Raw genomic sequence first — 13,275 nt, 5'->3', positions numbered from 1 at the left:
ATCATTAAATAAAGTCGCTAAGTAGGGCGCGATAACATCTATTATAGATTTAATAACTTTCATTGATAGGCCCCACAAATCAGTAGTGTTCTTAATATTTAGTAAATTGAAAGTTTTTAAAATGTCTTCAGGACCTACTTCTTTAAATCTGAAGTCATACATTTAATAAAATACATTTTTATTTTATTTAAAATTATTATTAATTATTAAGTACACATATACTTAAGGCATTTTTGAAAATTTCAAGTGCCTACCTGTTTCCATTATTGATAACGAGCAAAAAAGCCAAAAAAATAACGTTTGTTGTATAGGAACCCCCCTTAGACATTAATTTTATTTTGTTTTTAGTATTTGTTATTATAGCGGCAACAGATATACACATTCTGTGAAAATTTCAGAAGTCTAGCTATAGCGGGTTTTGAGATACTGCATGGAGACACACAGACGGACGGTTAACACTACGAAGTCTTAGTAATAGGGTCTCTTTTTTACCCTTAGCGTACGGAACCCTAAAAACGGATACTATTACAGCAATACTACAATAAAATACTAGTTAGCATCATACTCACTCTCTTCTTTAACAGGCTGCGGCGCTTGGGGAGCAAGTAGTGGCTCCTGTTTGGGCAGCGGGTCGTTCAGGCCGAACGGATCGAAGTTGATATCGCTCGAGGTGACGTTGGCAGGGGCAGGCGGCGCGGGGAGGTCGCCGAATATTGGCTCCGATGTGAACGGCTGAAAATTGGCAGCACCTCTAGAGAGTCAGCATTATACATCATACATAGGGATATTCCGATACTAGTAAATACGAGTAGGTACTCGATACTTTTGATTCGATACCAAGCATTTTTAGCATCGAATCAATCTTGCGATACATACTCGGTATCGAAACAAAATTCTTGGTATCGAATCAGCATCGCCAAAAATTTCCGAACTGAAATTCATACATCAAGTGTTGCGTCGTCAGATGCGGTACTTTGACGGAATGACGGACAGAATACGAAAGTGATAGACGCCTTATGCTGTCACCATCTTTTATTATGTTGACGTGATTTACCGCAACGCACCGAAGTAGTAACCTATCTTTTACTTCAATGTTACTCTTCTCTTAGTCTTTAGAAATACAAAGTTAAAAAAACGACTAACGTAAATGCTGCTGAATGATATATCAAGAATTTAATTTTTACTACCACGATGAAGAAAACTTTTATGAAAATTTATTTACAAGCTTATATCTCAATTACCTGCGGGTTGTCAGCGACCTGTCCGCCGCTTAGGAAGTCGCCAAACGTATCATCTTTGACTTTCTCCATCATGCCGAAGAAATCGAAGGAATCTTGATTCTTGAGCTTCTCGGCCGGTTTCTTTTCCGGTTGCGGTGCAGCGGACGGTTTCGCCGCGCCGAGGTTGAGGAAGTCGGCGGTGTCCGGTTGCGGTTGTGGTGCGGGTTGCGGTTGCGGCGCAACCTGTGGGGGCGGTGGGCGGTGCGGAGTGGGCGGGGCCGGCCGGGACGGCGGACGCTTCTCTTCTTTTGGCGGATACTCTGCGGTTACTAAATATGATATTTTTATTAAAAAGATTGTTGATTAGTGTGTAAAATAAACATGTAAATAATTAAGTTTTATGTTGATGACCGTGGTACTAAACTGATTTATCAGCTCCATGCATAAAATAATACTATGATGTAAAGAAACGTCAAATAAAGTGACTCAATTCATCAGTCCATACTAGAATAATCTTCGGGTATGAACTGATAAATTGAGTATTTACTTATGTAAAATGTAAAGTTGACACGTAAATAAAAATGATGATGTGACTGCTACATCAATATTATATAAGTGTAAACTACATGATCCTCTATTTTCTAGCACACTACACACTACATTACATACTTGTTGGCGGTACGGGTGGGTTTCTTCGGATATTAGCTGCATAACGACAATATAATATTATATATTTAATTATATAATTACTACTTTACTACTAATACCATAAATATAATAAAAAATGTTTATTAAGCATTGAGAACTAAAGTTTTATTTATTAGTAGAGCATAGGTATTCATCTTTCTAGCATGACAAACAATAACATCAACTATACTGTTGTCTCTTTCTAACATTTTAGAAAGTGGAAAATAAAAAGTACTATCGAGGAAATTGATTCCTAAGCATTTGACGGACCTACGTCATTTGGTTGGGTTATGTCGTGATCTGACGGCTAGATTTGACGTAACCGGCCAAATTATGTAGGTCCGCCATCCATGAATCAACTTCTCTGATAGCACTTAATCATTTTCCAGGCTAGTCCCAACTCCCAACAGGCATAGAAAAATATGAACTCTATAAGTATACCCTATTTGTCGACTTTACTAAGCAGCAGTACTAACCAAAGTTATCAATAGTTTCATCTCTCTCCAGCGTAGTGGAGAAGAGCACGTCTGGGGTCCGCACGGGATACGAGTGGTCCTCCTCCCACAGGTCGCTGCGCGGTTTGCGCCGCTCGCCGTTCTGGACCACCAGGCTTATCACTACCGACACGTTCGACGAGAAGTGATCGTTCACCGGTCCCGACTCGTCTATACCGTCGATCTCTGACCTGTATGATTTAAGGGAAAAAAATCATTCATTAAGCCATCAATCTCCAAGCGGCAGCCGGCTGCCGTATAACAATTGAAAATCTATTGTCTGCGATACTCACGATGGAGGTGTTAATTTTTAAGCCGCGTAGAGAACGTTTCGAAATAAATTGTCAACGCGGCAGGTAGCAACCGTCGGCAACGTCGCGTGGTGCTGTGCGACGTTGCCGAGCTTTTTAAGCCAGCTAGCAACGTCGCGCTCTGTTATGCAACGTTGCTGAGTATGTTGCGCCAGCTGGCAACATCGCGCTCTGCTGAGCGACGTTGCCGAGCTTTTTGCGCCAGCTGCTGGCGCGCGTGGTACACCACTATAGTGACGTCGCCCGCTACCGTGCTGTCTAGCGGTAGGTCACATGTGTGTCACGTGACTACATCACCTGGTGAACTTGATGGCGTGCTGGTCGTACTGCAGGAAACCGGTGTGAAAGGAGACGGAGAGCATGGGCACGCGCTGCGGCCGGCCCAGCTGCTGGCGCGCGTGGTACACCGCTATTGTGACGTCACCCACTACGGTGCTGTCCAGCGGTAGAGTCACCTGAGGTGCAGACAACTTGAGCATCTAGCACAAAACTTTTTTTAGAAAAGAATAGAATAGAATAGAAAACGTTTATTTGCACAAGAAGACTGAGGGCGTTCGCTACGTTGAGCGTGTTCCCGACGCGGGTGCCCGGCGCGGCACCCACACCGGGCGCTCGCCCTCGCGGGCTGACCCGCCTCAACGCAGCGCTGCTCTATGGGATGACATGAAACAAGCACGCCTCGCGGGTGGCCGCGCCGGGCGCACGGTTAACGCAGCGAACGCCCATACATAGTTTTGTTACAATAAAAAAACAGTTTAAAGGGTTTTTCAGCACAAGCCGACTGATCTCAGCATCAATCGGCGCTGATTCGATTCGCTTCTGCTGGACCTACATCTTTATGTTACTCGAGTTTTTAGAGTTTTTGCAACGAAGTTCCTCATCGCGGCGAAAGGGGACTAGACGGAAAAATTTGTAACGACACTTTTTGCCACAGACATAGATCAAGACTGATACCGCATGTGTGTGTACTTCGCGGGACATACGGTATCTATCTTGATCTATGTATGTGCTTTTTGCTATAGTTGTAAGCCGTGCGGCGTGCGCATGTTTCTCTCTCTCTCTCTCTCTCTCTCTGATAGAAAGCAAGCCAGTTATGATTTTTTTATAACTTCGTTCCATCCGGGTGTCCCTTGAGACCTCTCAAGTTTTTTCACAGGAGTTTATTTACTGACTAGCGTTTGTATATCGCGTGAAACATTAGCTAGTATTAGAGAGTATTAAAAGTCTTGAATAACTATACATTGAGCGGTATTTATTCGAACAGAGTTTCACCTTACACGTCTCAAAGTTATTTACAGAATGAATCAATCAATGCAATATGGCTGGCTTTTATACCATTTTATACAAAAGAAACGAACTGCCGTTGACAATTCAAATATAGTAAAATAATTAAAAAAATGGCTAAGAATAAGTTAAATACATAGTTCTAAATATTAATTAATGTACTTCCCATATTTAAGATAATTATTTACTTAAATATGAGAAGAGGAAGTTATAACTGAAGTAAATAATCCTCCCGCCATTTATAACTAACTATTTGTCAAAATCAAGTACCTTACTTATTACTATTTAAAATATAATAATCACTTATTAAAATTATATATAGTGACTAACATTATATACCGATTTAAATAAATAAATATAATATCATATAGCTTGTCCTTTGACATCCGCTAACACTCGGCCATCCTGCAATTAGGAGTGTCCCACGACGTTCCCATGGTTTGTTCCCCTGTGCTGTACCAGTGCCAGAATTGCCAGTGGTCTGAAACAGAGGAAGACACCGCAACAGTATTTTGTAAAAATAAAAAATAAAAAGAAGTAAAATATACATTGACGTCAGAAAAATCTTGTACTAGTATCACATCTCATCTCTAGCCTTTTCCTAAGAAGCCTAAAGGTAATTAATGCATTTTTAGTTTCGTTGCATTGTTATCACTTATCAGTAACATAATATTTTATCACGCAGACAACTTTTTAGAATATTTGTAAGGTCGCACTGACTTGACATCGACTGACATCGGTCACATAGACATCGGTCACATAGGCATCGGTCACATAGACATCGGTCACATAGGCATCGGTCACATAGACATCGGTCACATAGACATCGGTCACATAGACATCGGTCACATAGACATCGGTCACATAGACATCGGTCACATAGACATCGGTCACATAGACATCGGTCACATAGACATCGGTCACATAGACATCGGTCACATAGACATCGGTCACATAGACATCGGTCACATAGACATCGGTCACATAGACATCGGTCACATAGACATCGGTCACGTAGACATCAGTCACGTAGACATCAGTCACGTAGACATCAGTCACGTAGACATCAGTCACGTAGACATCAGTCATATGTCTGCCAGTCACACGGACGCCAGTCACACGGACGCCAGTCACACGGACGCCAGTCACACGGACACCAGTCACACGGACGCCAGTCACACGGACACCAGTCACACGGACACCAGTCACACGGACACCAGTCACACGGACGCCAGTCACACAGACACCAGTCACACAGACACCAGTTAGTAGTCACACGAGTAGGTCACACAGACTTTTTAATCACACAGATATTTTGGTCACACAGACTTGTTGGTCACACAGACTTGTTGGTCACACAGACTTGTTGGTCACACAGACTTGTTGGTCACACAGACTTATTGGTCACACAGACTTGTTGGTCACACAGACTTGTTGGTCACACAGACTTGTTGGTCACACAGACTTGTTGGTCACACAGACTTGTTGGTCACACAGACTTGTTGGTCACACAGACTTGTTGGTCACACAGACTTGTTGGTCACACAGACTTGTTGGTCACACAGACTTGTTGGTCACACAGACTTATTGGTCACATAGACTTTTTGGTCCCACAGATGACAATATAGATAATATTACTATGTTGATTTTAGGATTTGATCACAAAGCCATCCTATAGATAATATTATTGCGTTGATTTTAGGATTTGATCACACAGCCATCCTATAGATAATATTAATTAGAGAGTAGTAAAGGTCTTGAATTATACATCGATTGGTTATATTGTTAATGAGTTGGTCACACAGACTTGTATTATGTAATATAAGTATTTTTTTCTTTAGGTGCAAATTCGGGACCAAATAATATTCTTAAGATATATTGTAAGATGCAGGCCACATAGACTAGTTTATCAGGTCACATATACTTTATTTTAATTTAGAACTAAACTGATGATTTGGCTATGTTTCTAATATTTTTGTAACTGTTTGGTCACACAGACTTGAATTATGTAAATATATTTTTTTCTTTTAGGTGCAGCTTCGGGACCAGTTTCTTATTCATATTATTATCAATTGTGAGGAATACAGAAATAGAAAAGATAAAGTGTGATAATAATAAAATAGTTATTAAATTTGTAAATACCTATTAGATAAATAAAATTTGTTTCTATACACATGATGCTGTATAAATTATTATCCCTAATTATAAGGCCTTAATACCTCACCCTTTACTACAGCTGAAAACTTCTTATTTTTTAATTTTTGGGTCACTTTGTCATTGGGGTTTACCATTTCCACAATACTAGGTCACCGACTGAATTTTTCCTACATTTCCTGTGAGGTTTGTCAAATCTATTTTTCATAACAGTCATATTTTTTATCAATTAGTAGTTTTGCTGTTGCCCTTCTTTCAGTTAATGCCTGTCGTTGCGAAGTACGGTCACTAGGACCACTGGATGGAATAGCTGGTAATTTAGAGTTATCATGGCTAAACATAAGTTTAAATGAAAGGAAGGAAGTAGTAGAATTAGGTGTATTATTTATACCCCACACTATATCCATTAATTTATCATCCAAAACAGTTTCATTTTCAGGCATAGTTGTTCAGTCCATCAATGATGGTACCATTTACTTTTTCCACTGGACCATTTGATCTGGGACTAGCTATAGCATTAAGGACATGTTTTAATTGCATGTCTTCTGTAAATTGGTTAAGGTATCGGCTAGGAAATGCTTTGCCTCTATGCTATTATGCGGACTGGGTTTGTAAACTGGAAAATAATATCTTTTAAGTATTTTATGGTTTTTATGGAACTAGAGGTTTTGTCGGGCTTAGCAAAAACAAATTGTGAATCGCATCAAAAACCACAAAAACTTATGTGTTGCCATTCCTAGTCTTAACAAATGATCCTAAGTTATCGGCATGAAGGGTGTGCATGGGTACAGGTACTTTTTCTATAAGATGTAAATTTTTCTCCTTCAGATTTTCCATAATTACCCTTACCGAAAACACATTGAATGCAAGAATTGATGAATTTCCTTATTATATCGGGTCATTTTAGGAAAACCAAACTGTTGTCAAAGCCAGAGTGTCATTCATGTCAGCTGGGGGTCATGATATCATTTCTGCAATAAACTATATTTTGCCAATTTGGGAACAGCAAATCGTTCTCCATTTAGAGTTTTTTTTTGGAACAGTTTATCCTCCTTAACTACATAATTATTAACTATATCAGGGTTGTTCGTATGCCCAATGATATTCTATGTTACTGACGTAACTAGATTGGCAATTTACGGCAGAAACGCGTTGCCACTTCGAAGATACCTGCAGGCATATCTGACCTACATAATGACATAATAACATCCGATCAGTTTCCTCAATGACGTATACTGTTTCATAACCGGGATTCCTACTAGAGCGTCTACAATCTACATGTCTCATTCTATTGCCTGGACGATACTCAATTTGCAGACCATAGTCTTGTATGCTAAGCCACCATCGAGCAATACGAGGAACAAGATCTTTTTTTTTTTTTGCTAAGGGTTGTGCATAACGCTGCACAATCTGTTACAACTTTTACAGGGATTCTTATTATATAAATATGGAAACGCTTTAAAGATTCCACAACGGCTAATGTTTTTAACTCGTAACTGTAGTAAAACCGTTCTTTGGATGTGACTCTACCAAAATAGGCTATAGGTTTAAATGTGCCTTCCTGCTGTTTTTTTTAATATACCCCCTAAACCTAGTTAACTAGATTCCGTATTAACCTGGAGATCACAGCCACAAATTTTGACACTTGGTCCTCAATATGAGGCAAAGGGTACCGATCTTTGAGTGTCTGTGAATTTAAATTTCGGTAATCAATGCACAGCCTGTAAGCTCCACCCTTCTTTTTATCTAAAATCACTGGACTAGCATATTCTGACATAGAGTGAAAAATGATACCAACTTCCAAAATATCGTTAGTTTTTTTCATCAACGCAGTAATGCAGTAGCATTTATCTATTGTATCCCTAGTGAATAAATGTTTATATCTATCTAATATCATCATTTTTATCTAAACTTTCACCAATATCTGCCTTACCTAAACCCTCTAATTCCCGATTCAATGCCATTTATGATTCAATCGATAAAGTCATATTTTCAGTAGAGGTATTCGAGACGATAATATTAACAATTTCAGCCCGGGCAATTGACGTATGTGCAGGCCAAGTTATTTCAATTTTACCAATATTTAGCCTTTAAATGACCCTCAACACTGACAGCTCCTCCAAGATTTATATAACAAATTCAGGAATAGCATATAAGCTGGATTTGTTCCATTGAATTTCCCATTGGAATCGATATCTTCAAACACATCAATATTACAGCAACTATTTTTAGGTAAAATTGTATCACGCTTATACCTATCACTTATATTTGTCAGCTGTTTGTAAATGTCAAACGAATTATAGTCTCAGTAAAAGTGGCAGAATTTGCTGTATGGTAGTAACTAATACCAGGCTGGTTGATCATTGATTGTCCAATAATTAAGTCTATATCACTTGGCAGTTGTTTTACAGTCTGTATATGGCTGGATCTATTTTATCTCCAAAACCCTTCAATATAGTATTAGAAGGTAAAAACTTTAGATTTCATTTTTATTATTCTTGTTCATTGGCTCCTACCCACACATTTTTGTTTTTTGTAAATATTATTCACTAAGATATTACTTGAAGTATAAAAAGTGTTACTTACTTGTGTTGAATTCTGCGGTTGCCGAGTTGTTCCTGCTGTATTCGCGAACCTGCAGTTAGCCATCGTATGACCGGGGCGTTGAAAAGCTTCATGACCTACTATTCGACAACTGTAGCAGCATTTTATTCCTGGCTGGAGAGCTGTCGATTTTTCATCACCTTTCCTCCAAGTAGACTTTCGCATTAGCTTGTAGTTCATTCGGAAACCCTCTTATAACGCAAGATGTTGCATGCTCGCGTCTGGATGTTGTATTTTGATGACTTTATCGTGGTAATATTTGGTCATCGTCATTTCATCATCGTTTTCAGTCCTCGTTCCATCATAGCTCCAAGGCAGTTTTTGCGTAGTGGACCCATGTAAACGCAACTGCACAATGAACTGTCAATTGGTGATACTGTTCCATCCGTAAACCTCCTAGCTGGTCGATTTTATGCAGCCATGTAGCTACATTACAAGCATCGTCTTCTGGTTCAAACTTTGGTATCACTTCTGCATCAGCTTTAGTAATTCTGAGTCGTTTTATCACTGGTTCACTATCAGAATTACTGTTTATAGAAGAAAAAAAAATCACTTTCTTCGCCGTCAATCGTCGAGAGTCAGGGAAAGTCTGGGCGTTCTTCTCCTTTTGCCAAGTCCCGCAGCATAAGGACCGGACATTTTGAAATAATCCCACTTCTGAGATATTAGAGAGTATTAAAAGTCTTGAATAACTATACATTGAGCGGTATTTATTCGAACAGAGTTTCACCTTACACGTCTCAAAGTTATTTACAGAATGAATCAATCAATGCAATATGGCTGGCTTTTATACCATTTTATACAAAAGAAACGAACTGCCATTGACAATTCAAATACAGCAAAATAATTAAAAAAATGGCTAAGAATAAGTTAAATACATAGTTCTAAATATTAATTAATGTACTTCCCATATTTAAGATAATTATTTACTTAAATATGAGAAGAGGAAGTTATAACTGAAGTAAATAATCCTCCCGCCATTTATAACTAACTATTTGTCAAAATCAAGTACCTTACTTATTACTATTTAAAATATAATAATCACTTATTAAAATTATATATAGTGACTAACATTATATACCGATTTAAATAAATAAATATAATATCATATAGCTTGTCCTTTGACATCCGCTAACACTAGTCAAAAACGCTGTAAAACACATGAACTCTTGACAGAAAAACTCAGAAATTAAGACCACACATCCAAGCATAAAAAGAATAAGAATATATCTATACCATCACACAACACAATTAACATGAAAAAGGTAATAAAACAACTACAACTAACTAGATGACGCCCGAAACTACGTTGCGCCAAAATACCGTACATTTTTCCGAGATAAAAATTATCCTTTGTCCTTTCTCGGGATTCAAAGTATATCCATACCAAATTTCAGCAAAATCGGTTCAGCACTTTGGGCGTGAAGAGGTAACAGACAGACAGATAGACACACTTTCGTATTTATAATATTAATATGGATAGGAGGAATACGATACATTACCTTTCCCTCGGCCATGTTGTACACGTGCAAGCTCTCGTAGCCTCTTATCGGTGGGGACACGATCCTGTCTTCATTGTATACTTCTAGGTACGGCCTGCATCCATCCCTGGAGAATATATTTTAAATAATATTGTTACACCAAATTACATAATATTTTAAATATATTAATTATAATAATTGTGTCTCTGGGTCTGAGTCTGTAACGCTCGCTTCGAAAGGGTTTCTTAGGCCGGTATATATTTATACCGGCCTATTGTCTTGACTATTGTCAAGATGCATCTCGGTCTCAAGACTCGGTTCAGACTCTGTGATTGGTTGGCTGTCAAAATTTGGACCAATCACAGAGCCGAACCGAGTCTTGAGACCGGGTCGCATCTCATAACTGACTATTTATACCAGCCTTAGAAAGTCATGAATAGTAGTTTTTTTATTTTATTTTATACTGTAAAATTACATACCTTGCTTTGGTAAATAGCGGCACTGGTTGTATGGTGATTGAGACTAGAGAAACAGGCCTGAAGTGTGGTAGGATGGGCTCTGGCCTGAAACAATAAAAAAAACTTTGACACATGTGTATTAGAAACTCGTACGTTGATCTATAGCTATTTGTTTCTTTTAGTAATAATAAGACTGCCGAAACAGATTTAATTCCCATAAGGAGAGGAATCTTTCAAGGCGATGCCTTAAGCCCTCTATGGTTCTGCCTAGCACTCAACCCGCTTTCATCTTTGCTCAATACCACCGAAATAGGATTCACAATTAAGCAGAACTCACTACAGGCCCGTATCACTCACCTTATGTACATGGACGACATTAAGTTATTTGCTAACTCAATTGATGAATTGCACCGCCTAGCCGATGTAACTCAAACATTCTCAAACGATATCGGTATGGAATTTGGAGTAGACAAATGTAAGATACAATCAATAAATAAAGGAAAAATAGAACAGACCTCATATGAACTAGAAAATCAGCAAATTATAGGACCGGTAGATCAAGCAGAAGGCTACAAATATCTAGGTTATCATCAAACACAGACTATACATCACAAAAACACAAAAAAGATACTTCGTGAAAAATTTAAATGTAGAATACATAAAATATTACATACACACCTCAACGCACATAATACAATCAAAGCCATTAACACCTTTGTCATACCAATACTTACGTACTCTTTCGGAATCATTAAATGGAGCAAAACCGACCTTAAATCATTGCAAACCACAATAAACACAGCACTAACAAAACACAGAAAACATCACCCAAGAGCCTGCGTCGAAAGGTTGACTCTGCCTAAAATAGAAGGAGGTAGAGGACTAATCGATATCACAAACCTACACAACAAACAAATAACTCTGCTTAGAACATACTTTTACAACCGCTCACAACACTCACCAATTCACAACGCCATATGCCAGTCAGACTCATTCACACCACTCATGCTTGCAGATCATACTAAACATATCACACTTATCTCGAAGCAACAGAAAATCGACGCATGGGCCCAGAAGTCTCTACACGGCCGCCATCGTATGGATTTAACCAGCAGTAATGTTGACAAAGAAGCGTCAAACATTATTAAAGAGAGGCGAGCTGTTCCCAGAGACCGAAGGATTTATGGTGGCAATCCAGGACCAGGTCATAGACACCAAAAAATATAGAAAATATATCATCCGGGATCGCGGGGCAGGCAGCGATAACTGCAGACACTGTCACCGACAACCTGAAACCATCCAACACATCACCGGCGCTTGCCCATCCATCACCCAAACAGACTACAAACACAGACACGACCAGGTAGCAGCTATCATACACCAAAAACTCGCGCTCAAACACAACCTCATTACAGAAAAAACGCTTTACTACAAATACACTCCACAAATCATACTCGACTCACCTGACTACAAACTTAACTGGGACAGAACAATACTGACAGACAAGACCGTGCATCACAACAGACCAGATATAACACTCCATGACAAACAAAACCGAACAGTCTACCTGATAGACATCGCTATACCCAACACACACAACCTCACAAGCACCCATACAAATAAAGTAACTAAATACACCGATCTCACAATAGAAATAAAATCACAGTGGAAAGTAAACTCAGTCAAAACCGTACCCATAATTATTTCAACCACTGGCATCATACCGAAAACATTACATACGTCCCTCAAAACACTCGACATTCATCCACTCACGTATATCACCTTACAAAAAGCGGTCATTCTCAATACATGCCGCATCGTTCGTAAATTCCTATCAATTAATGATTAAACTGTTCCATCACCTGAAGTTGCTTGGCCACAAGCCCGCAACTGTAGTACACCCCGCAAGGGAGAAAAGAAATATTTAAAAAACATAATAATAATAATAAAGTTTATTTGCAACTACATTAATGATACATGCACACATACTTTAAAACAAGACAATTCCAAATTGCAGCCGCAAATTGGCTCATGCTCGGCATGTGCTGGTACACCCAGGGGCATATTCAGCGCCGGTCTTCCGCAAGAGCCATTAGTGACGATATGGATATCATTAATAACTAATTACACAGATTGCAAACAACTAAAACAACATAGAACATACAACAACAATAAAATATATCTCGCGACAGCCCACGACTAGACTGATGTTGTCGCACACGACAAACAGCTGTCGCGCGCTGTCACCACAATGATTATATTGGCAACACGCAAGATTCCTTGTCTATGGTCAAGAAATCTGTCCAAACAAACGAAACAAAAAATATTAGATTCTAATTAAATTTGTTGTACTTTAGAGTCTTTAGAAAATAAACATTAAAAAAAATATATCAAAGAAATAAAACAAGATACAAACTAAAGATTTAACTAAAAGTACCCAACACCATTGACATTAACTAATTATAAATATAAACAAAAGTTCCGAGTATCAAAAGGTAAAAGTTAAAACTATAATAATCTCATATACCTAATAATAATATTATGTACTGTATACAAAAGTTGCCGGCCCGGTATTAATAAGC

At 38.6% G+C, this 13,275-nt stretch overlaps 1 protein-coding gene across 2 annotated transcripts in view; it reads right to left on the bottom strand.

The window, feature by feature from the left end:
* The window catches only part of LOC121730989 (cyclin-G-associated kinase), a 29,890-nt gene that overhangs the window by 4,702 nt on the left and 11,913 nt on the right, over positions 1 to 13,275 (bottom strand). The window contains exons 10-16 of one of the 2 annotated variants that reach the window (XM_042120266.1): positions 10,715 to 10,798; positions 10,257 to 10,362; positions 3,010 to 3,167; positions 2,384 to 2,592; positions 1,890 to 1,925; positions 1,242 to 1,549; positions 570 to 732 (exon numbers count right to left, since the gene is read on the bottom strand). In XM_042120266.1, the coding sequence (XP_041976200.1) occupies positions 570 to 732; positions 1,242 to 1,549; positions 1,890 to 1,925; positions 2,384 to 2,592; positions 3,010 to 3,167; positions 10,257 to 10,362; positions 10,715 to 10,798 (1,064 nt within the window). The remainder of the gene's footprint in view (positions 1 to 569; positions 733 to 1,241; positions 1,550 to 1,889; positions 1,926 to 2,383; positions 2,593 to 3,009; positions 3,168 to 10,256; positions 10,363 to 10,714; positions 10,799 to 13,275) is intronic. The other variant, XM_042120267.1, reaches the window with a different exon arrangement.

Source organism: Aricia agestis, chromosome 10 (assembly GCF_905147365.1).
Source record: "Aricia agestis chromosome 10, ilAriAges1.1, whole genome shotgun sequence".
NCBI classification, from domain to species: Eukaryota; Metazoa; Arthropoda; class Insecta; order Lepidoptera; family Lycaenidae; genus Aricia; species Aricia agestis.
Note: the sequence above shows the minus strand (reverse complement) of the source record. Positions and strands in the feature narration are given on the sequence as shown.